We start from the raw sequence: 25,662 nt of genomic DNA on the forward strand, positions 1-25,662 counted from the left end.
AATCAAAATGCCACCATTTGGATTCAGAGGTCCTAATGTGGAGGGCACAGATGTTGACATTAATCTCCCCAAAGCAGATGTTGACATTAAAGGACCTGAAATTGACATTAAAGCTCCCGATCTTGACTTTGAGGGACCTGAGGGCAAAATCAAAGGTCCTAAGTTTAAAATGCCTACCATATCGGGTGCAAAAATGTCTATGCCAGATGTCAACTTAAAAGGCCCCAAAATAAAAGGTGATATGGATGTTTCAGTACCAAAGATTTCAGGAGACATAAAAGCTCCAAAAATGGACATTAAAGGTCCTGATGTTGATATTGAGGGCCCAGAAGGTGGCTTCAGGATGCCTAAAATGAAAATGCCATCATTTGGACTCAAAGGTCCTAAAGTGGAGGGCCCAGATGTTGACATCAATCTCCCCAAAGCAGATGTTGACATTAAAGGACCAGAAATTGACATTAAACCTCTTGATCTTGACATCGAGGGACCTGAGGGCAAAATCAAAGGTCCTAACTTTAAAATGCCTACCATATCGGGTCACAAAATGTCTATGCCAGAGGTCAACTTAAAAGGCCCCAAAATAAAAGGTGATATGGATGTTTCAGTACCTAAGATTTCAGGGGACATAAAGGCACCAAAAGTGGACATTGAAGGTCCTGATGTTGATATAGAGGGCTCAGAAGGTGGCTTCAAGATGCCTAAAATGAAAATGCCATCATTTGGACTCAAAGGTCCTAAAGTGGAGGGCCCAGATGTTGACATAAATCTCCCCAAAGCAGATGTTGACATTAAAGGACCTGAAATTGAAATTAAAGCTCCTGATCTTGACATCAAGGGGCCTGAGGGCAAAATCAAAGGTCCCAAATTCAAAATGCCTTCCGTATCGGATCCAAAGATCTCTATGCCAAATGTCAACTTAAAAGGCCCCAAAGTCAAGGGTGATGTGGATGTTTCAGGTGACATAAAGACACCAAAAGTGGACTTTGAAGGTCCTGATGTTGAAATTGAGGGTCCAGAAGGTGGCATCAAGATGCCTAAAATCAAAATGCCATCATTTGGTCTCAGAGGTCCTAAAGTGGAGGGCCCGGATGTTGACGTCACTCTCCCCAAAGCAGATTTTGACATTAAAGGATCAGAAATTGATATTAAAGCTCCTGATCTTGACATTGAAGGACCTGAGGGTGGTTTAAAACATGTTAAGTTCCCAAAATTCAAAGGTCCCAACTTTGGAATGAAGCCTTCAGATGGCAATCTTTCAATACCTGAAAAAGATATAGGGGCAAGTATTGATGTCAAAAGCCCTGATGTCAACATCAGTGGACCAGATGCAAATATGAAGGTGCCAAAAATGAAGAAATCTAAATTCTCGCTTGGAGTTAAGAGCCCAAAATTAGATGCAGATATTCCTGATGCTGGTGGTAGTGTAGAAGGACCTGATATGAACATAAATGTTAAAGGAAAGAAAGGTAAATTCAAATTGCCCAAAGGGAAGGGGAAGTCTAAAACATTTGATGGTGATATGAAGATTGAAACCATCAAGGTGGAGGCAAATGAACCTGACTTACAGATGAAGTCAACCAAAGTAAAGAAAACTCTTTTTGGAAGGTTACATTTTCCTGATGTGGAATTTGACATCAAATCTTCAAAAGCTAAAGGTAGTTCATCTGCCTCTGGAACTATAAAATCATCTGCTGATTTGCCTTCTGCCAGCCTTAAAACTGATATTCAGACACCAGATGCTAGTTTGGACAGTCCTGATTTCAAAACAAAAGGAGGAAAAATCAAAATACCCAAAGTCGGCATCTCTGGCTCTGAAATAAAAACTCCTGAACTGGTTGTTAGAGATGCAAATTTAGAGGTTCCAGAAAAGACCTTTCAGTCCCCAGATGTCAGTGTAGCAGGATCAGACATTAATGGAAAAGGCAAGGCTAAAATTGACATAGGAGGAAAAATACAGGATGTTGAGTTGAGAGGGCCTACTGTAAATGTCCATGGTGGTGCATTAGATGCTGATTTAAGTCTCATGGAGCAAAAAGGAGTAAAAGGGAGCATTGAAATACCAGGCTTTAATGTAAGAGGACAAAAGGGAGAGACTGCAAGTGGGTTAGACTTGAAGCCAGATGCATCATTATCTGGTGTGATGGAGTACCAAGAAGGTAATGTAACCTTTCCTAAAATCAAAGTACCAAAGTTTGGTGTTGCATTGCCTAAAGTAGATGGAGGCGAGATGAGAGTTAATGTAGGTTCAAGTGAATTGGCTACAGGTTCTAAAGTTTCTTCCCAAAGTCTGGAAATGGAGAACACTGATATGAAAAGCAGTGGTGGAAAAGTGAAAGTCAAAATGCCAAAATTATTTGTCAAATCTAAATCCAAAGGTGGCAGTGCAGCTGATCTTACTGTTGAGGGAGAAGGTGTTGATGTTACAAGTAAAGGTGGTGCAAAGGTGTCTAAAGATTTGAGCCTTAGTTCTGGGGAATTGACAAGTGGCAAGTTAGCAGTAGAGGGAAGCTCTGGGTTTAAAGTTTCACCAAAGAGTAAATCTGCCTCCCTTGACCTCTTCAAAAAAACACATCACTCATCTTCTGTAAGTGACGAGGGAGGTTTAGCTTCCCCTGTTTCTGCTGAAGGCCACTTACAGGCAGAGGGTGGCAACATTTCAGGTGATGTTGGAGAAAAGGCCAAAGGCAAAAAAGGAAAGTTGAAGTTTGCTACAATTGGAGGTTTTAGCTCAAAAAGTAAAGGTTCATATGAAGTGACAGATGAAAGTGAGGTTATGATTGAGGGTGCTGGTGTAGTTGCTCAGTCTTCAAAGAAGTCCAGAATGTCATCATCATCCAGCAGTGATAGTGGTACAAAAGGCAGTTTTCGATTTCCACAACTCGAATTAGCTATGTCACCAAAGAAATAGTTTTTACGCTAGTATCTATATCTATAGACAGTACACACACACACACACACACACACACATTTTTGTCAGTCTAGATGACTATGTAAATCTGCCTTTCATTTAAACAATAGTGCACTGCCATATTGACTTTCTTCACTTGCCACATATGTTCTTTACAGGCATTGGTGTGTGTGTGTGTATATATATATATACTTTTTTCCCTTCTCTGAATCACAATTTAACTGTAAATAAGAGAAATCTGTTATGTAATTTTAATTTTGTTTTGTAGATAGGAAGTTCAAATCCAATCCAACAATGTGTGTAGTTAATATAAAAAATTTGTCATCTGACAACTTGTTCTATTTTTGTACTTTAGAAAGTTTTGGAACTATGTTGTCCTTTCTAAAATTGCATGGACACATTTAAATGCAAGAGGAGTGATTTTAGTTAGATTTAAGAGGTTTTTAAAACTTCAGCTTCACTTACATTAGTAGTGCTGTATCATATGTCATCATTGCATATGATTTACTAATTTGAGTAGTGATAAACTTAATCGTGCTCACTGAGATCTGGTTTAAGGGCTGTACAAACTGTAAATAATTTGAGTCAAAACCAATACATGGGACAACATAATTGTGTGTCTCAAATATTATGACAGTTCAGATATTATGGAATTTACACAGAGATTATAATCTTCTAAAGTATTTATATCTAAGACTGTCTTTTTCAATTATTGCTTGAATATCTTTAAAATGCACAACAAAAAGCAGTTGGCAAAAGCTGTCACTTGCTTTGATTTTTAAATGGTTTCGAAGGTATTTTTCTTGATTATATCATCCACATTTCTTTACATCCGGATGACTCTCTCTCTTCCTCTCACTCAGTTTATGAAATGCTGTGCTGTAATGTGGTGATATAACACAGGAATGCTAATGCCAATGGTAAAACATTAATATTTTGAAAAGGCATAAAATGTGCATTTGCCCTTGTAAATAATGGGACATTTAGGCTGCAAGTTTCTAACTCCCCCCCCCCTTGTATCACTTGCAAAAAAATAAATAAAGTGTACAATTATCAATACATACGTGTTGAATGTGACTCATTTGCATCAAAGTATGAAACATGTACATGATTGTTCATATCCTCTGCATTGTGCTGGAAAACCACACAGGACAGTTGATAACTTGAATATTAATATCACCATACTCCTTAAAACAAAGTTGCATTTTTTCAAATGTGTTGAATCTGGCCGTTATGCTTTCAGCTTTCTTTGAATACTTTTGATAGGAGCCAACACCAAGAAAACAGGAAATGGCTTTCCTGTTCTGATTCTTCAAACCAGTACCAAGGAAGGAAATGATCAGGAAATTCCTTTGAGGGAGGAACGTGTGGTTTGTTATGTATGCAAATATTCGTTAGCAGAACGGGTGAGAAAGAAAAGAGGCCATCTATTTTATGGTTAGCTTGAAACCTATGACAAGTGACTTATAAGCTGAGAGGAATACAGGCAAGCACCCATATTTTTCCTATTCAGTTTGAAAGGTAAGACATAAATGATTGTCTTTTACTATGCTACTGACATTATAAGGGATTGAGTGTATTAGGGTGTATTTCTTTTATCTTTGAACATGTTTGAGTCTTGTGCTGTTTTATACATACACATTCCAAACTTTTTAATGTAACGATATCCTTATGATTTCTGGTCACTCCAGGTTTGTCAATATTATATTATAGAATTTATTAGAAGTAAACTGTTTTCCAATTTGTATGCTTAGCATCGCAGAATTTTTGCTCCTGTCAAGTCAATGCCATGAAAAGAGGCTTTGAAAGGAGGTAAAATTACATGTACTACAGTTATAATAATAAAGGAGTCAAATCTGCATTAACACCGGAAAATAACCAGTGCATTAAGAGAATGGGTTTGGAGTATTGTTCCTTCATGATTAATGATTATTTATGTGTTATGCAGGTAGGAAGAATCTCTCTTTATCTGGTAGGGCAGATGTTTGTGAATAAAACAGGAGCAGTCTAAGCTGACATCTCTTGTATCAAAGAGACTTGAACAGATGGTGTCCTTGACTCTGACAGGAATAATAGGCTAGAGTGTGCTTTTATTTCAGTTCATACTGGTGTGTACTGGTTTTGCTCCTAAATATTCACCTATATATGTCTTATGCCTCAAAATACTTTTCAGAGGATATATATATACTGCGTGTGTGTGTGTGCGTGGATGAACTTTGGACACTTAGGGCTCTCTAAGGGCAGTGAGGACAGAATGTAATAGCAAATGTGTTGAAAGATATAGTTAAAGACAAAAATCTGATTTGACTTTTCTATAGTTTTGAAATAGTTTTACATATAAAGTTTAAAATGTTGGACGTACCTGAGAAAGTATGCTATACAAAAATAAGTACATCTTAGCTTGAAAATTAAAATGGTTTACTCTTTATGCCCTTATATTTGGTACTTATATAAATCTTTGATCATCCTCAATTTATTTATATATTAAGCTTTTTAAATTGTTTTGAGCGATATGAATACTGATAGTAAGTTTTAAAGCAAAAAAATAAAATTGTATATATATATATATATATATATATATATATATATCCAACATTTTAAACTTTATATGTAAAACTATTTCAAAACTATAGAAAAGTCAAATTAGATTTTTATATATATACATTCAAGCCTGTTATTCAACTTATCTGCCACGGTGACTGGAAACTGGATGACAGTCAATTTTGTTTTCTATTCAGAGCAACTAGCAATGGCTGAATTTGACAAATTTGTTGTAGCATTTTGAGCATTTCACAGATTCACTTGTAAATTCAGTACCACTATACAAACAAATAGTATTTTTCAAGTCTTGTAAACGAGAGAACTAATTCTTATTAATAATTCCTCATTAAAAGGACATGACATTCAGCCAAGTATGGTGACCCATACTCTGAATTCGTGCTCTGCATTTAACCCATCCAAAGTGCACACAGACAGCAGTGAACACACACAGAGCAGTTGGGGGTTCAGTGCCTAGGTCAAGGGCATCGCAGTCGTGCTATTGCCGGCCCGAGACTCGAACCCACAACCTTAGGGTTGGGAATCATACTCTCTAACCACTAGGTCACGACCTCTCTATTGAAACACAGGATATAGGATACAGGGTGCAAAATATTTCACATATTGTTCAAATATTCTTATAACAATGTTCTGAAACTATAAGCATAATTGCTATATAAATAAAAAACAAAACAGCAATATCTTAAATATTTAAATTGAACATATTGAAAAAATATTGTAATGAACACTGATTTTGGTACATATTACCTTAAAACAAGACCTGTGGCTCACTCTTTTAATTTTAATTTTAATGTTTTGATTTGCAAATTTGTCAGAGGCTCAAACCCCCTCTGCCACTCTAAGAAATAAAGCAAAGGGAACTTCTCAGCATAAGAGATACCATATAAAGGATTATGGGATGATATCCATATTCACAATAGCAAAAGGACAGCCAACTGAATGCAATGCACATGAACAAATCATTATCAGTATCAGCAGTATAAAACCAGATAATCTTGGGATACAAACAGACAATGAGCAATATGACATACATTGCAGCACATCTAGATCTCCTATTTCTAACAGTTGTACAAGATAAACAAAATCACTCAGATTAAAATAATAATAATAATAATTAGTTAATGTGATCACATACCAACATCAACAAATATTAGTATTGTGATAAATATTTTTTCCCCCCATATTTACAGTTTAAGGGGGATTTTTTCAGTTTGCGTAAAAAAAAAAAAGTGTTACCATCAACGAACATATTTCTCGTAAATTGATGTATTCAGAGTTCAAAGAATGTTTTGGATATATCAATGGAAGATGTATGCATGCATTCTTACCACAATTTCACAGCACAGTCACATACTAACAAACATTACTTGAGATGAAATACTAACTGGTGAAGTCAAAACAGTAAAACACTTTGGTGTTTATCTGTCACTACGGCTTGAGACAGACCGGGAGAGAATATTTTTTCTGCATGGTTTCCTTCGCTGAGAGGCTGAGACTGTCTCCCTGGGGATCCCATCAGATAGGGGGACTGTGCAAGGAGACATGTCTATGTGCATGCGTGAAGAGTGAGAGAGAGCTAGAGCGAGGGAAAGAGCATGTGTGTGCACACAGAAAGGAAAGGGGCAGAGTGTGAGTGCGAGCACAGATGATGCTGCTTGTGGAAGGAGATGGTGCTTTTTTTGGTTTTCCTACCTGGGCTAAACGATTTTCCCTACTAAGGTTTGACCTCTGCGTCCTGTCAGTTTGGCACCTCAGCTTCCCGGGTAAGAGCTGTTCATTATTTGCGACTGGAATCAAAGCAGGATGCTGTAAGCGTTCCTAATTTTCTGTGTTGTGTGTGTATGTGTGTGTGTGTCGTATGTGCAGAGAGACACAGGACGACAAAGGGAAGTGAGGAGGGTTGTACAGACAGAGGATATCATGTGTGCACTATAACTAAGGACAAGGAGCAGACAGAGTTGGAGAAGAGGGGTAATAAGACACAAGGCAGAAGCTGCAGACACCGTCCTTTTATTAGCCAGAACCGGCAACAAAGACAAAAGAGGTGAAGCCTCTGAAGCCGAGACTCAGCCTCGTTATTCCTCTGATTCCATGTGCCACTGGCATTGCATCGAGGGCGAATAGGATGTCTGTGTCTGGAAAAAAGGAGTTTGACGTGAAGCAGATCCTCAGGCTCCGCTGGCGCTGGTTCAGCCACAGTACTCAGACCTCAGCTGGGAATGGGGGCTACATCCAACAGGAAGGTTTCGACCACCGGGGAACACCGGTCCGGCTGAAGAGTCACTCCCGGGACAGAGGAGGATTCCGCAAGAACAACAGCCCTGTGCACAGCATTCTGGCACCGAATCCTGGACCCACGCCTGTTAATGTCAGGCCAGGTGATCAATCATGGCACCAGCAAAACATCATCCAGCACCTTCAAGCCAGCGAGGAGCTTCCCAAGAGCAACTCACCTTGCGGTGCCAGGAAGGAGGAGGCGAAGAGCAGCCATGAGGATTTGAAGAGCAATCTGGAGGAACCCTGTGAGGAGGAAGCCACAGACAGGTAAAAAAAAAAGAAAAAAAAGCTGAGTGCAGAAATAGAACCGTATAACCATATGTGTGAAGAGGTGCCTGCTGCTGTCAGCTAACACATGCAGGGTGCAAGCGACTAAGTTCTGTCTGTAAATGGAAAGACTTGCCGTTTTTAGATGAAAATCCTATTTTTGCCCTTCATGGAGTAATGAAAACAGACAGTACTTTGCCAAGAGATGAGCGAGGTGTTATTTTGGCACGGAGTTGATTTACGTTAAGCCCCAGGGAGCATCAGGATTGAGTACAAGTACAGTATTTAACTGTCATTTTATTCAGGCTTATTACACTAGTGAAATTCACTCAGAAATGACAGTTTGTGTTATTTTCATTGGTTGTGTTGCTAGTACTCAGGGCCGCCGCTTACACGTCGCTTCGGTCTTCAGAGAATATCATTTTTCAATCAACTCCACCATTGCAGCTGCCACCGCTGCTCACCTGGGAATAGTTCATTCACATGGCACATGGGTTGTAGAAGCACAGCTCTGAAATACCCACAGATAAATTATTCATCAAGCAGACATCTCGGAAAACACAGAGGCGTCTGGATATAGCCGGCAGTATAACACATTCTGTGAGCCGTGAGGTGGTTTTAGCAGCCTGCATTTTCATAACCTGAAGCAGGAATATTTCACGGCATGTTAATGCATGCATCCTCTGACTTATAAATGCTACAGAGATGATACCATTACATCAGAGACCATTGGCGCAAGGGCTATAAATTTGGGAAGGGCAACAGGATGAATTATCTTTAGTGGGGATGATATTTACGCAGTTCAAGAGAAAGAGGACATTTAATTTGCTTGCTACGATCGATCGAAATTTATGAGATTATAAAGCCCTACTTCCACAGATGCTTTCAATTCACATCTTAAGTACTGATTGTTTAGGAGAGATAGGTCTTGTTTTTTTCTCTCTGAGTGGCTCTTTCTAGCATAATGTCACCGTCAGGCAGGAAGTAAACATCTTCTCCGATAAGGAAGTGGCAAGACTGACCCACGCTAAAAGATGATGTCATGGGAGATAAAAGCAAAACCTCACACAAAAAATTCACCACATGAATAGTCCATCATGTTCTATACCTGATTAACTTTTATAGTCTTTAATGCATATACAAGCCCCTATGCATGTGAACATAAAACTATAACTGTCCATCAAATGCTTTTGTTTTTCAGAGAGAATTAATATTGAATTTAAATAAGAATAACATATTTGTAGTGTATCAAGTAGTGATTCAAATATGTAATCAAATTAATTGCATGATATGTTGATTAATCACATACATTAATATAGCTGAGAAAAGCATTCTAATGATAATTTAAATGCTTTACATTATTGTTTTCCAATACCTTTTAAAATATGATAATTTCCAGTATTTTTAGTTAACAATTTATGCATGCATAGACTCTCACTGTTATGTCCTGTTTTTCCCCTTCATTTGCAATATAGGGATTTATTTTTTTAACATGGTAAACACCCTGTGTGAATGGATTTTTATTTATTCAGTCTTGCTTGTCCCGGCAAGGAGCATTGCCTGAAGTTGCAACTAGGATTGGACTTACCGCAGACTCACAAACACGTGCGATGCATGCTCCAGGGGCATTAAAAACACTACATTGTACTATATTAACATAGTTAGCCATGGGTTTGTGGCACCCAATGAATCTCTGCTATATCCTCTGCTATAGGCACATCTCCTCATGGATATTTATGAGTCTATTAATATTTTAGAGCATGTTGCTTTTTTTATTTTAAAAGTATGGTAATAGAATCAATTCAGGTCAAAGACAATAAATAAATCGGGTAAATCTGGCAAAAATATTCCTTCTTGAGCCATCTTCACGTCAGTCTTATCTGAATGGCTTATAAATGCAAGACATGAACTCTCAAACATCAAGTTTTGACCCTTTAAAAGCTTATGTTAATTGCTTTGCTGGTCTGAAAGCTTTCTTAGTGTTAATAGCCTTGTCCACTGATTGATATGGTCTTGTGAAGTTAAGTAACATGACTTCATTCTTCATCTAACATGGAAAAAGCTCGATTTTCATTCAGAAATGACATTAGTAGACAAATTGCTAATTTAATCTTATACACTAGAAAATCATTCATAACCCCTGAAAATGAACTGCTGTGTTTTCATGAGTGCCACAGTGAGACTATGATGCATTGTGTTATGAATACTTAATCAGAGATTTAGATAGAAACAAAAGAGATTTGATCCCTAAAGACTCTCCCATCACGTGCTTTAAATCATCATACCTCAGAGCCTCTAGGTATACAATAATACATCTCCTGTTACATTTGTTTGTTATTCTGTGTTTTTCTTCCCCGTCCTTTTATCACTTTTTATTTAAAATGCGTAAATAAAGCATAAATTCCCCTTACAGCACAGTGTAATGGAAATGAGGCCTTTAATGTGCCTCTAGACTAGGGATTTTGTTGTGCATCTCTGTGTGTGAGTTAATAGTGAGTTCAGACCAAGTTCCTCAATGCACATTTTTACCCAAAGGGCAAAAAATAACTGTTCATTGGTTATGCATTTTATTGCCCTGTGTGACATTCATCAGTGAAGGAGAGCTAACTGAAGAGGAGGTTGTAATGCATTAGAGTGCAATTATAAAGCAGAAAAAGAGAACATGTATATAAAATGAGCTGGATATGAATTTTAGTACACATTTGGCCTTAGGAGTTGTTTTGAAAATGCAGAATGAGAACGCTCATCCTCTTGCGGTTTATTATGGGTGAACTATATAGGACTCAACTTCTATCATCTATCAACACAATCATTTAAATACAAAAATGTTCCATACATGTTGTTATCGGCTTGCATTTTTCTGCCAATCCCATTCCCCCCTCCGTCTCCTCTCCTCTCTACACTAGCTAGCACTGCTAATAAAAATGATGAAAAAGCTAGGAAAGTATTTGTATTGACATAAATGTCTCACAACACAATGCACAATTATGTTAACTTTAAAAATGTATTAAAATAAAACACATTACTATGAAATGTGTCAAACATGTCATGTTTAATACTGTATGCTGTATAAGCTATATTCATCTGATATAGTACTCGTGGATTTCATTAGCAGTAAAACGTCAAATCACTGGAACCTCAAAATCTTGTGAGGCAGCCAAGGCAGTAATGAATAAAATATTTTAGGGAAGAAATTAATCTGGATTCAGCCTGGAAGCTGTATCACTATGGGAATTGATGAAAACTGCTGAATACTATGTTTAGAATGTTTCTGTCGATTTTCTGTAATTTTGAGGCTTCAGACCTGGCTCATCATAAATAATTCAAGGCATTGATGAAATATCCATCTCTTTTAGGGCTATTTTTTCAAACAGAAAGCGAGATGAAGAGGAATATAATATATGCTGAAATTAGAGAGGTCATGGTGATTTTGTAATGATGAACTGAACCAGTAAGATGATGTTAGTGGAGGGCATGCTGACACTTCAAGCAGAAATCTGTTAAATGGATTGTTTTTCAATAAATTTTACCTCAAAAACTGGAAAAATATGAACAAGAACTCCAAGCTTCTGCTCTATTTAAACATGCACTCATACCAGTATCTTACTAAATCTGACATGCGGAATCTTTAGTTGGGCTATTAAACTAGGCCTATTGACTATAATAGACACTCATTTCATGTAAATTCATATTTATGTGAAACGTCTGTTTCTGATATTTTCAAAAGGCAGAGCAGAGAGAGAGAGAAAGAGCAATGTTTGGTGTCCTACACATCCCTGCAGGCGTAAAGGGCTCAGGGCCATGTCTGTGATCTGTGTTACCATTTCTTCAACTAGTCTGACAAGCTGACAGCACGCTGGCTTGCAAAGGGTCATGGGGTGTTCATCTACAACTACAACACTGTTATGTGCAAATTAAAGTTCATATCAAGTATTCTTATGAAAATATCACCAGGTCGACTTAACACGACTGTATAGTGCCATAATGACAAAATAACAGCAATGAAATAAGTAGAAAATCATCTTTAGGCATTTTTTAATTCGCCACGACGGCAGACTTGATATCATGTTTGATGAAATGCTAATGACCATTCCCTAAAGTTTTGAAAGCATTGTCTTGAATACACTGTAATTATTTCATGAAATCTGGTGAAAGGTTGAGAGAGTTCAAAAGGAGTATTGTCTAAACACACTGTAATTACTCGCTGGAAGTAATTTTGCTGAAGGATTTTTGGAAATTCTTTGCAGTTTCCGTAGCTGTACACAGAGAAGCCATATACTAGTATACAAATGGATATATGTTGGAATTATGTTGTGTTTTAGATAAGATATATTTAAATACATTTAGATTAAAATGTTTATAGCCCTTGATTATTGTTAATCTGTTAATTAATTAGTGCACATAATAATAATGATTTATTAGTAGGTGTCTTTCAAATAACCACACACAGTACTATATTTACCTGGATTGCATGCCATTTTAACATATTTAAGCTCTCAAAAGCTGTTGTATCAGAAAAATGCATTCTAAAAAATAGTATCCGTGCATTGCTAGCTGAGCAGTCCTTGTGAAAAAAGACCATCCCTTTCTTTTGATGAAACGCTGTCTATAAGAGGAATTTTGGCCGTGACCCTTTAATAAGGAAACAGCAGAGACTTGAGTCAGCAGCCGTTACGTTGAATGATATCTCAATTGCCTTGGAAAATAATGACACCATCTTGTCCCAGGATGAGTAGAGCTTCATTTCAGGGAGAGATTTATGGTATCTTCATATAGCATTGACAGGGCAAGAGACATTGAACAGGTTGAGGAATGGAAATGTAGTGTGAGAGGGGGAAAATACGCAAGAGGAGAGTTCACTGTTGAATGTGTTGTGCAAGAAATTATTACAGCTGGTTTAAAAAATATTAAAAAAACTGAAGTTTAAAGAGATACTATTGAACAAGTAACTATTGAACACAATTTCTAACAAACATTGTATTGAAATGGGACTTTTTCTAAAGATTGCTTTATAGTGTTTATAAATCAAGAATTTGGTTCAAAGCTGGTTGTTTACTGATTAATCAGTGAATTAAGTTTTTATGTTTTCAAAAGAAAACATCCCACAAAAGCCATGGAAATATCTAAACTTCACAAGGGCTTTTATAAAAACTTAAATAAAGGGCAGCAGCAAAAAAAAAAAAAAAGTAATTTTTTTTTAATTAAATCTTATTTTCAAAGGGTGCCAGCAGTTAACATATAAAGATTTATAGTTCAAGACGTCTGTTATTCCAAAAGGCAGAAAGCTCAGTAGCCTTTATAATTAGTTTCATATCACATTAACATGACTATCTAAACAAAACATCTGCTTTACAGTCAACAATCTGCAGTGTTTATAATGTCTACACCACTATAACGCATATACAATGTATTTGTACATATCTGTGTACAGTATTTATTTTTAAAAATCAATATATTTTTCACAGTTAAAAGTGACACTGCATCTATTAGCATAATTATTGATAATTCAGGATTTGTTGTCATTTGAGATCAATACATTATAGCCAGGCAATAAATTATCCTAACAGTGTTCCGCATTCAATCAAATTATAATTCAGCTTTTCAACATGTCTATTAGCCTCAGCATAATTGGTAGATGTTCATAATTTGCATCTTCTGAGAATAGGATATTAGAAAAAAATGCACACTAAGCAAACATCTGGCTTCATTTTCCTACTGAATATGATGGGGAAAAACAGATTCATTTTACAACATAACGGATTCACGCATAGTGTACTGTATATTTTAACAAGCCCATTTAAATAGTGTACAAAGCCACTCTGTCAAATCACTCTTAAAGGCATGTGAGTTTCCTGGGTGCTGAGCTGCAGATTTTCCTTTGAGGTTAAGAATACAGCACTGGTGTAGCGTATTGGAATTTTCTGCACAGTTTTGTAACCCTTGAGGTAAGGACTATTTACCTTGCAGATGTTAGCAAGGTAAATAGGTGATGAGACACTGCACACTGAAGGGGGTAACATAGTCTGAAGATAATGAAAAAAGTGCAATACTTATGATAATAAGCAGGGTCTGACCTGGAGGTTCTTTAGCACTTTGAAAAAACATGCTTTCATCTTTGCACCTGTTCGGCTTCTGAAGAGCTGTGTGTGGTTACGTTTACAAATATCCTCTCTAACTTTATCTTTGTACTGAAGTGTAGCTAAAATGATATCACATGAAAGACAGAAAAGAAAAACAACCCTAAAAGCAAAAACTAAAATTATTAACATATATTGTGTTATCGTGAATAGGACCAGTTCTCTACAAAGGACAATAAATAAAACAATGATCAAAGTAAAAGGTTTTAATGCACTTCACAACGTTTTAACTACCACATGGAGAGGGTAATAACACTGAAAATTAAGACATATTGATACACTAAGTAATTGTGCTTCCACTGTTTCCGCAAGAGGTATGTTTATATTCAGTGCAATCTAATTAAAGGCTCTGAAGATCTGTGACCTGTATTGCTGCTCATAATGTTTTTTGTTGTTGTCTCATTAATAATGCATTCACAGAAGTTGTTTGCAGAATGTGGATTATTAAAAGCCAATTTCAGGCAATTAACCTTTATCTTGAAAATGCAATGCATCATCAGCTGACAATGTTTTGACACTGAATGGGTGCGGGGATATTAATGACTAGTAAAGCTCAGTCTAAGAATCAACATGTTAAAAAAAAAGACACCTTCTTTTGGCATTACCCACTTATTCAAATGTATAAAGCTAAAACTGAATGAAAATCTCAGTTAGTAAATCTATTGATACATCCTTTCTCACTTCAGGCATTAAAGGGATAGTTCACCCAAAAATGTTTATTGTTTATTGTTTATGTTTATTGTCACCCAAAAATTTTATGTTTATCTGCTTACCCCCAGGGCATCCACAATGTAGGTGACTTTGTTTCTTCAGTAGAACACAAACTAAGTTTTTTTTTAAAACTAACTGTTGCAGTGTGCCAGTTATAATGGAGGTGAATGGGAATCATGGCAAAAAAACATAAAAAAAAAAAAAAAACAGAACAAAACAAAAATAAATAAATAAATACATCAAACCGTTTGGATATTGCGTCCTCCAGGGCATGAATCAGAGGTAAAAAACGATAGAAATACCAGTTTCGTTTCTTTTCCAGTTTTCTTTTTTTTAATTGTATGTTTTAGCCATGATTTCCATTCACATCCGTTATAAGACTGACAGACTGCAAAGTTTTTTTTTTAAATCTTTTTTTTTGTGTTCTACTGAAGAAACAAAGTCACCTACATCTTGGATGCCCTGGGGGTAAGCAGATAAACATCACATTTTTATTTTTGGGTGAACTATCCCTTTAACTTTGGGGAAGGAACCAGCCACACCTTCGATCTATTCAGTCTGGGTTGAAAGTATGCCGACTTGACTTTTTGACAAGTGGAATTCATAAATACTGTAGGTAGGCATGTTGAGGCAATAAGTTATTTTGATTGCTATACAGCAGCAGCAATTATGTGTTCACAGTCACAAAGGCCCATAACCGTTCAATAGGCCTAGTATTCATGGCTTTTCTTGTTAAAGAGTTTCGGGGGGCTTATAGCAACAAATTTAGATAGGATCATTATTACAACAAATTTATAAGAAGCCCATAGACTGTGGCTGCCCCCTGTGATATTTCTGTCATTATTTTAGGTAGGCTACCTACCTTAGGAAAATTAGAGAAGATTATCATTGTAGCAAAATAAACTCTGGCAGGTAGCTATCGATTTAAATGCATTTATTTTCCAATAGGCTAATTATGTATGGACCAATGTAAAATAAATAAAAAAACACCTTAGAATTAAGGGGTGAAAGGTAGTCTACACAGAAATAACGTTTGTCACAGTTACTGCACACTGCAGTTTCTAATGCTGTTGTTAATGGGGGAACAGATTTCATACGCTTAAACATTTGAATGCAAAACATGCTAAATATACATTTTACTTTTACTGAGCTCGTATTTTAATGAGGTGCGTCTTGACGCGCACGCGCGCACCGACGCACCTTCGTTGAAGTTTCCGAAACGTCGATTCGGCGTCAGGATGAGCATTTATGCAAAATGGAAATACTCGCGATAATTTCAAACATTTGCAGGTAAGTAGGCCTACACAAATAATGCAAACTGTCACAAACGCATTAATCAACACGCATCTAACAGGAGGGCCAGTCGAGCATGTTTATGATTTAGTTTGAAGCATATTACATCACAAGTCTATAAGACAACGTGTTTCGTGTAGTGTTCCAGGCTGCAGCAGCTCACATTGAGTCCTCTGTGTTCGCAATATTAAAATATATCAGTATAAACGGTAGACTGCTGTCGCCTACAATTTTAAAATCAGAAATCATTCTAAAATTCCGCACATGCATCGATTTAACAAAACTGTAGGCTGTGCGTTTGATACACGCGACGAACCGAAAAATACGTGTACCTTTAAACACCTGCTTAGAATAACATTATCTGTGTTTATTTATTTTCAATTCAGTAAATTCCTCTTTCTTTCAAAGAATCTAATTATTAAATTCTTAATTGTGTCTAAACATGCATTCTAATGTTATAATAATTAAAATAATGCAAAATAAATTTGCATGTGAAATGAAAATCACTTGAAATGTTCATTTTATTTACTTATACTCATGCCCATTTTGACAAATGACTTAAGGAACACTTTCTGAATGCAGATGGTTGGATATTTATCTCTTAAACAGACTTGCTCTTTGATTGCTGGAATTGAGCTATCGAACGGAGAGAAAATAGTTCCTTCAGCACAAATCACGGGGCTTACATGAATACAGATCTATCCAAAAATGATTTTGAGCCCCCACTGTACTCAGTTCATCAGACTTAGAGGACAGTGGGTGAAAATGCTGGAGGAAGGAAGCCCCAGTTAAGCTGTCTGGAGATAAAGATGATTTCTACTCACGGCTATGAGCAAGCACAGATAGCTGTAATCCTCTTTTAGAAGTGAGGTTCATTCATCTCCACTTAGTTTATTGTTGGGAAATTGTCTGTTAGACACACAAGACATATTATTAGGATTCTAAATGTATAAATATGCCAGGTGCTTTAATAGATATGCAAGGCATTTAAGGTCAGAAAATAAAACGCCTTGCAAACATTGGCCTGGTATTTTATTACATTTGTCTCAGTATCCTGATGGTGCTGTTTATGTTTGTAGTACTTGAAATATTGACAAGAATTAGATTAGACTCAAAAGCAGATTTGTTTACATTGACAATGTGGAAAAAAAAGTCCTTTACAATGAAATTTCAAAATGGACGAAAACCCCACAGACACACAGAACTCGTTCAGTTATTCAGTTTTAAGTATGAAAGCACTGTTTTGGAGTTTCAACATAATGTGTGCACTGTGCATCACTGAATAAGAAAGCATGCTTCAGAAATCGAGAAAGAGGCATTGATGTGCTGTTCTATGAGGAATATGATCCTGCCAAATAAAATCGCTTAGGGCTGCTTCAGTATGTTTGCAACCAGTTAGCAGCTTTTTCTCGAAAGGTCAACCAATGCGCATTACGCATGTGAGCAAAGATGCTCATACATATTTTATTATAACATCCTTGAAAAATATTTCAAGAAATGTTTCTAGAAATGCTTTCTAGCAATTTGTATTCATATTTGATTGGCAACTGCACCACTAAAATCGAGAAGACATTAATATTTTTATGCCATTTTTGTTGATTGTATTGATCAAAACACTTAACATATGCAGAGCTAATGCACTTTAACAAATATCATTTTTAAATAATAATAAAAATCTATTTGAAGCAGATGCACTGATAATATTAAGCATCTGTTTCGGAGAGAAAGGGAATGATGTGTGTAAAATCTGGTGAAGCACTTTGCGGTGCTCCACATATAACATGCTCTCTCTGTGTCAGGCTCTTGACATAGCTTTTGAAGAGTCTGTAGGCAGGCTCATGTCAAGAAATGCTCAGGTAACTGCAACAACTGCCCACTTTTTATTGATCTGCGCGAACAGAGTGATACAGCTCAAGTTCAATAACTGCTCAGATGCTGTACTGATACGGAGATATGATGAGTTATGTAATGCACCAGATAACACAACAAATAGATTTCTATAAAAGTCCTCAGAGTATGAAATATGTCATGCAGCAGTTTTAACTGTTGAGCGGTTTATTCTTTCTGTTCACAGTGCATAACGATATGAAGATTTATTTAACCAGAAGCAGTACTCGAACAGCAACAACAAATAAAAGAGAGATATAATGGAAAATAAAATGGATAAACATCAAAACAAGTAATAGAACTGCATAAAATTACGAAAACAAACATTTACATCAATGTTAACACACACATATATAAAAATGTGTAAGAAACTCTTGTTATGTGTCATTCAGGGGTTACAAAAATGTTTTATTTGCTGTGCCTCATGTTTTAGGTGCACTGTGGCTCTTAAAGACCCTTTATATAAAAAGCCAATTTCACAGGCAGAAGGAAAACTTTCAGTAAATTTACAACCTTTCAGAAAGTGATACAGAAGCAATTTGGTTCTTCGATGTTGGTAGACATAAAAGTCCTCTCAGCATTCCTTTGAGCAAAAGTAATGCATCTAGGTTTTACAGCCCTTCTTATGTTGGCTTATTTCTTATTCAATACACCCAGCTCTGTGCCAAATTGTAGTTATAATGTCAGTGAGATAAATCACCCAACTATTTAGCATAAAAAACAACTTTATAATGACCAGAAGGAGTCTGGGACTGGTAGTCTTTGCTGTCCACACAATCTAAACACTGTTTAATTCACAAAAACAAGTTGGCATAATGGAAAGAAAGTAATGTAAATTGAATGTCTTCTTTAACACTTGATTGTATTGTGTATCATCAGCAGACACTTGCTTTAAAACCAATAACCACCACTCTTTCTTTCATTCATTTGGGTTATATAAAGTACCATTACCACAAAACAATGAAAAGGAAACATGCAAACATTTGAAAGGAATAGTTCACCACAAAATTTTGTTGAAACTGTCCTCACCCTCAGGCCACCCAAAATGTACTTTGTTTTGTTCATCAGAATGGATTTGGAGAAATGTAGCATTACATCACTTGGTCACCAATGGATCCTTTGAGGTGAACGGGTGCCGTCAGAATGATTGTCCAAACAGCTGATAAAAACATCACAATAATCCACAAGTAATCGTGTACAATAGTCGAAAACAGTTAGTCAGTGGATTTTGATGTCAGAGGACAACAGGGGATGGACTTTTTAACTGGAAGAAGCGTTATTATGGTGTGGCTAGAAGTGATGATTTTAGGTAATAAATGTTAACGATGGATTTGTTCAGTACAAACTTCCCACTTTTCGCTTCACAAGACTTAAATTTATGGATTGTAGTGGGTGCAGATTTCTTGTGGATTGTTTTTAACAGCTGTTTGGACTAGGGCTACGCAATTAATTGAAATGCAATCTAAATCGTGATTCGACAGAAACTGCGATTTTCATGCATATCACCAGAGGGCGCCCTCGTGCTTAAAATCTAAATATATTTCTGCAGCTGAATAAACAGAAAATTTAACTGCTTTCATTGATTTGACGTGGCTAATAAACACACAACTACGACAATATATGGTTTATCTGAGTTCTTCTTATTTTATATTAAATGAAAGTATATTTATAATGCAGTGCCATTATCAACGCTTAGAATATTATGAATTATGTTGTGTGCCTTCTGTGCAAGAAGTCACATCTTCTCAAAGAAGGATTTATTTTAAACACTCAACTGACGTTATGAAGTGAACTTGGAGTAAAAACGTTATCAAATGTGGTATTTTCACGTGCTCTCAGATGGAACAACATTTACGACACTGAGCCATAGTTCACTGAAAAGCTTCGCAAACTGCTTTCATTATCGCGAATGATTTCGTCGATTCCATTGGTAAGCAAGAGATGCATTGCTACATTTCTCTAAATTTTTCTTGATGAAGAAACAAGCATTACATCTTGGATGCCCTGAGGCTGACTAAATTTTCAGCAAATTAAATTTTTTTGGGGTGAACTGTTTCTTTAAGAATACTGGATGCTTTATATGTAAAGCAGGCTATTTAATATGATCAGTCAGCCAGACAACCTGAGTTTGGCTTTGCATGTGGCATTAGATCAGAGCAACCCCAGGACAATTTTAAATGTTTAGAAGTCCACCCCACTCGGCTTGTAAATATCAGTGCGATCACCTACCCCTGACAGCTGACCAGAGAGAGATAAAGATAATGTATTCCGTATGAGAGTCACCTTGCTCATCAAGCCAACTCACGTCAAGCCAGCTCCATCATACTAAATGCACCAACTGACTACTTATCACATGTAGTCTGCTATAAAGAGAGAGTAGAAGCATGTACTCTGGAATTAATGTGATTTATAAGGCTGTATGCTTAAAAAAACTAGCTTATATGATAGAGCATGTCTGCCTTTAAAGTTGAGGACACAAGGGCAAAATTCTGCTTTATGTGTCCCTCTAAGGACAGAGTCACAAAACCATTGATCCAGTGAGCACAGCTTCCAGTGGGATTTACTCTTAATTAAAACTTTTACGAGATCATATCTTTTTATCAGGTGCTTAATATTCATTCCCAACTTTATGGCTTTGCAACTCTTGTTGAAAGATGAAGTGGACAATAGGACGTGTGGATATTAAAATGATTGTAATGGTCATGCTTTGTTTTTGTTATGCAAATCTTTGTTGACGGCGGTCAACAAACCATAAGAGTTTTTTTAAACGCCCTTCTCTATAGCATATATTTCAGACAATGCACAGCTACAGTACGTCCCTATGGCAGCTACACTTTTTAAACAGTGTTGTGGACTGGTTGAATGTCAGCCATGGATATGTTCTGTGAAGGACAGCAAAATAAAGGGTTTATATTGTTTGCTGCGAGTCAGAGGGATTATTCAGATGCAGCACAATGGCTTGTAATCTAGCGGTCTGCAGGGAGAGCAGCTCAGAATTTACATTATCAAGGCTCTATGAAGAGACCAGATCCCCACAAAGTCCTGTGCTTCCAAAAGAATAAATAAATAAATAAATAAATAAAAACAGCAAAGTTTGTGCAAGTGGTAATCTGCCCCTTTGGAAAACTCTGGCTTTCAATCCACTTATTTACGGAGTTTAGCTCTAATGGTTTCAATTTTAGCTCTCACAAGTGTGAAGGAAGATATACACAGAATGACTAATGTCCAATTGGGAGAGAAAAGAAGTGTTTTTATTACTTCTGCACAATGTATAATTCATGCATACAGAAAACGGCATCCAACAACATGGTGACAGTCGTTGGCAGAGCTTGTTTTGTGGGAGCAAACTCCATAAATTGGTCCAAGCCATCAAATAGAATTAAAATTGCAAAAGTAACAGTGATAGAGCAGATTAAGTTGTGATATCATGCATCATAATCATTGTTTAAAAAGGCTGCAAATGGGTTTCTTTCATTATGACACGAACAGCATGCATGTTACCAAGTAATTATAATTTGTTTTGTTATATTCGGCAGAGGAAATTGATGGAATATGGCACAAAATTGTTCATGACATATTTATTAAGTTTGCTGAAGCTAAGCGCTTTTTCAGAACAATATTACAAATTAATATTAGAAAGCTTCGCCTGTTTAATTTGTCATGGGTAAACCAGTTGAAGTTCCGCTGTAGGAAATAATAGTAGAAGCCACATAATCCATTAAATCTGTATGTCCAAATAATACAAACCTTTACCATACACATATTTAAGGAATGTGTACACAAATAATAAAAAAAATCACCAAAATGTACATTCTGTCATTATTTGCTCAACCTAATTTCTCAATTTCAACTTGTAAGCTATTCTATTCTCAAGAGGCTTTTTGTTTTTGGGCTCCAAAGCATCACCCATTGTTTGGACCAAAGAAAGCAATTCATATTTGTTTGGAATGATATGAGGAAAGTAAATGACAGAATTAGTTTTAGAGTTTTAGAATTATTTTTAGCTGACCTATCTCTGAGTAAAAAGCAGTTAGGTTTAGAACAATGTTCTGTAAACACCACAGTTTGAAATGCACGCGTCCATGACTCATGCTTTGCTGCAACACAAACACATTTTCACCAACATGACCTGTCACTCTGTGGAGCCTCAGGCCTGACGGGTCAATTGAAGGGAAAATAAAAGATAAAGTCACAGGTGGACACAACAGCCTTTGCAGGTGTTGGTTAAGTCACCCGCATAGATCAAACCGTCATATCAAACTGACAGAAGCGCACACCGCTCGGTCCCAGCTCAACTCCGGTCTTCCTCTTTCCCACAGGTTGGCTTTAAGCAGTTTCTCTAGGATGAGCTCCAACTGCTCAGATGAGTTTTTCCAGGCCACAAACCATGCGGAACAGACCTTTCGAAAGATGGAGACCTATCTTCAGCACAAGCAGCTCTGTGATGTACTTTTGATAGCCGGAGATCACAAAATCCCCGCACACAGGTGAGCCTCTGTCGAATCAAGTCTTCCTACTTTCATATGTCCTACTTTCACTTGCAAAAACAGACAGATCAACAGGGCAGAAGGGAACACTGCTTAAAATGCAGTGCAGTAATTCTGCAGAAATCAACAGAAAAGAGATTGATTCACATTTATCGTTCTTAGACAGAATCAAACTATTCGACAGCTACTTAAAACTTAATCCTAGTATTAAAGCTTTCAATTTACTCTTAGTTAACTTTAGAGGAATAGTTCACCTGGCTTTCTTTTACAGAACATGAAAATATACATTTTGAATAAAGTACTGTTTGGGTTTTTTTATGAAATAAATTTGGACTGGAGCTTTTGAGTTTCTGCACAAACACCAAAAAAGTGTTGCTTATGATTCATATGTTATATTCTTATATATCCATCCGAAGTTAGCTTTCTGTGTAAAACTAAATTGTGAAAAAAAAGAAAAAAATATTTACTCAGCCTTGTGTTGTTTCAACCTTTTTTGATGTGTTTTGGTTGAGTGAACTTTCACTGTGTAGATAAAAAGAATGAAAGATGAATAATGATATTCTGTCTATATCTCACACAATAGTACAGCGTCAGAAAAGTAAAAAAAAATATAGCACACAAGGACCATGTTCATTTACATTTTTTGATGCTTCTGCATTATTTTTGAAGCTTGAAAGATCAGGGTCACTTCATTTAAAATTCATGGAAAAGGGCAATGAGCACATTGTTCAAAAAGAAAAAAGAAAAATCTTTGGGTTTGAAGCAACATTAAAGTGAAAACCGAATGTTCTTTTTGTGTGAACTTCTTTAAGGACAGATATGCAAATGGTAGTATCAAGACGTGTCGAAACTGTGCGGCATGCTCCATTTCAAACTACGGAGCATGTTGGACTTTCTTCAAGGACTCTAAAACAGTGTTTATTTAAAGCAATCTCTCGGCCGCTGAGTGTTTTGATGCTATTCTGTTGAAAAATTCTCTGTTGCCAAATCTCTGCTGCGTGTCCCAGTTTGACACTGAGCTCAATCAACATCATCCCAGAGCTGCATGAAACAACCTGGAGAAAATAACTGCGCTGAGATAAGTCTTTTTTTAGGGAGGAATTTTCTACGAAGACTGCTCTCGAGAAGTTGTTTGAGTTGATCTCGAAGTATGCAGTCACATATATAAACCACTTGCACCATTTTTTGCAGACTTGTCCTGAGCGCAGTTTCGGACTACTTTGCTGCCATGTTCACCAATGATGTGAGGGAGGCAAAACAAGAGGAAATTAAAATGGAGGGTGTTGATCCTGGGGCGTTGCGAGCGCTGGTTCATTTCGCATATACTGGTGAGTATCTGCATTCCACTTGCAGACTATTTGAATGTGCTATTTGCAGCAGAAGTGTCACATTCCCCTCAGTTTTTTTTTTGTCAGTGCCGGTGGGCAAAACACTAATTTACAAACCCAAACTAACTGTTTTAACATTCATCAATCTACACAGGTTAAACATAACATTTTGTTCCTAGAGTAATTCTAAAGAGTTTTAATTTTTCTCCAAATGTACAGGAGTCCTGGAGCTAAAAGAGGAGACGATTGAAAGTCTTTTAGCTGCTGCTTGTCTCCTCCAGCTCTCACAAGTTATTCAGGTCTGCTGTAACTTTCTGATGAAACAACTGCACCCATCCAACTGCCTGGGGATCCGTTCGTTTGCTGATGCTCAGGGATGCATGGATCTTTTGAACGTTGCTCACAACTACACTATGGTAGGACCTGCAATAAAGTAGCTTAACATAGTGCTAACATTTGTCCGGACTGCTAGTTGCTGACTTTTCACAGTATTTTCCACTGCAGTAACGGTAGAATTACAATTAAAAGATGGGAGTTGAATGACTGTGATGTAGCAGCTTGGTGTTGTAGAATCCTAATGATTATGTGTCTGCATTACAGTAATCCCTTGTATATTTACAGATTAACTAGTGTATTGTCTACAGTACTATGCTGGCGATGTTCCCAGCATGCAATCTGGCATGAATAAATTATGTGGTGGCATTGTTGTACTATTTGCTGGTTTATATTGCTATTGTTGTTTGGCTTTTAAAATGATGCTTGTTGATTGCCAGTCTCATTAGGTTTTAGTGTGTTTATCTAATACTGAAGGTTCACCAGCGATAATATTGAGTATGGGAATATTCACAGTATGAGATATCACCACTTGGCATACAAAACCCAAAAATAAATTACCACCTTAACTGTAGAAAGATATATTGTAAAGAATAATTACAATTTCATTTACAACATATAATATTTCCACAAAGTATAGGGATATATAGGTTAAATGTTTATGTTATGGTAGAAAATGTCATAACCTGCTCTGACTTCAATACAATAATGTAAAACATGACTGTTAAAGTAATAATTTACTTACTGGCATGTTTCCTTGAAGCCCCTATGACTGACTTTTTCTGTGGAACACAAGAGGAGAAATTTATAGCAGAACATCTGAGCTTCTCTTTTTCATACAAATAAAGTGAACTGTGATCAGGTCTGTCAAGCAAGATTTTGAGTAAATCGCAGACTAAAATGTATATGATTTCAGAGTGCATTAGACATATGGACTTTCTTTATTAAATATATATATTTTCTATTTTCAAGATTGACTACTCGCTCATTGATACACAGATAGCAGCGTGAACATTCTTCATAACATTTCCTTTTCTATAGACTAATACATTCATAAGGGTTTTAAACAATATTAGATTAGTAAATCATGACCAAACTTTCTTTTTGTTCATTAAAACTAATAACCTTCAACGTTTTTTCCTGCATATTAAAAAAGCCACAGGTTTTAAAGCCTTGTCGGACATAAAGAATTCCAAGCATAAAATTATTCGATGTGACATTTTGTATCTCAGCATGTGGTCAGTTGCACAGAGCTCTTTGATGTGTGAGAAATATAGCAAAAGTAGCCTTGGTTAAATAATGGCAATATATTAAGTATTCTCAGGAGCCCAAGGATTCACAGAACACATTTGCTTGATGGACATTTCTCTGCCCAAGTACGGATACAACTTCGGAAGATAGCCGTTATCTCCTGAAGGACATCTGCACAGGCTGTTTACAAAGGGCTTTCCAGAGCAGAGAGGTTAATCTAATCA

The 25,662-nt window shown here is 36.6% G+C and overlaps 2 protein-coding genes across 5 annotated transcripts in view; both read left to right on the forward strand.

The window, feature by feature from the left end:
• LOC132109444 (neuroblast differentiation-associated protein AHNAK-like) overlaps window positions 1-3,967 on the forward strand; it is a 32,882-nt gene extending 28,915 nt beyond the window's left edge. The window contains exon 10 of the mRNA XM_059515512.1: window positions 114-3,967. Within this exon, the coding sequence (XP_059371495.1) occupies window positions 114-2,908 (2,795 nt within the window). The 3' untranslated portion in view covers window positions 2,909-3,967. The remainder of the gene's footprint in view (window positions 1-113) is intronic.
• Window positions 3,968-4,108: 141 nt separating this feature from the next.
• The window catches only part of LOC132109443 (kelch-like protein 4), a 35,738-nt gene continuing 14,184 nt past the window's right edge, over window positions 4,109-25,662 (forward strand). Inside the window, exons 1-5 of one of the 4 annotated variants that reach the window (XM_059515508.1) lie at window positions 6,530-7,230; window positions 7,334-8,011; window positions 22,359-22,526; window positions 23,718-23,854; window positions 24,074-24,270. In XM_059515508.1, coding sequence (XP_059371491.1) covers window positions 7,593-8,011; window positions 22,359-22,526; window positions 23,718-23,854; window positions 24,074-24,270 — 921 coding nt within the window. In that variant the 5' untranslated portion in view covers window positions 6,530-7,230; window positions 7,334-7,592. Of the gene's footprint in view, window positions 4,430-6,529; window positions 7,231-7,333; window positions 8,012-16,015; window positions 16,150-22,358; window positions 22,527-23,717; window positions 23,855-24,073; window positions 24,271-25,662 lie in introns of those variants that run through there. The other 3 variants (XM_059515509.1, XM_059515511.1, XM_059515510.1) reach the window with 3 other exon arrangements.

Source organism: Carassius carassius, chromosome 29 (assembly GCF_963082965.1).
Source record: "Carassius carassius chromosome 29, fCarCar2.1, whole genome shotgun sequence".
Lineage (NCBI taxonomy): Eukaryota > Metazoa > Chordata > Actinopteri > Cypriniformes > Cyprinidae > Carassius > Carassius carassius.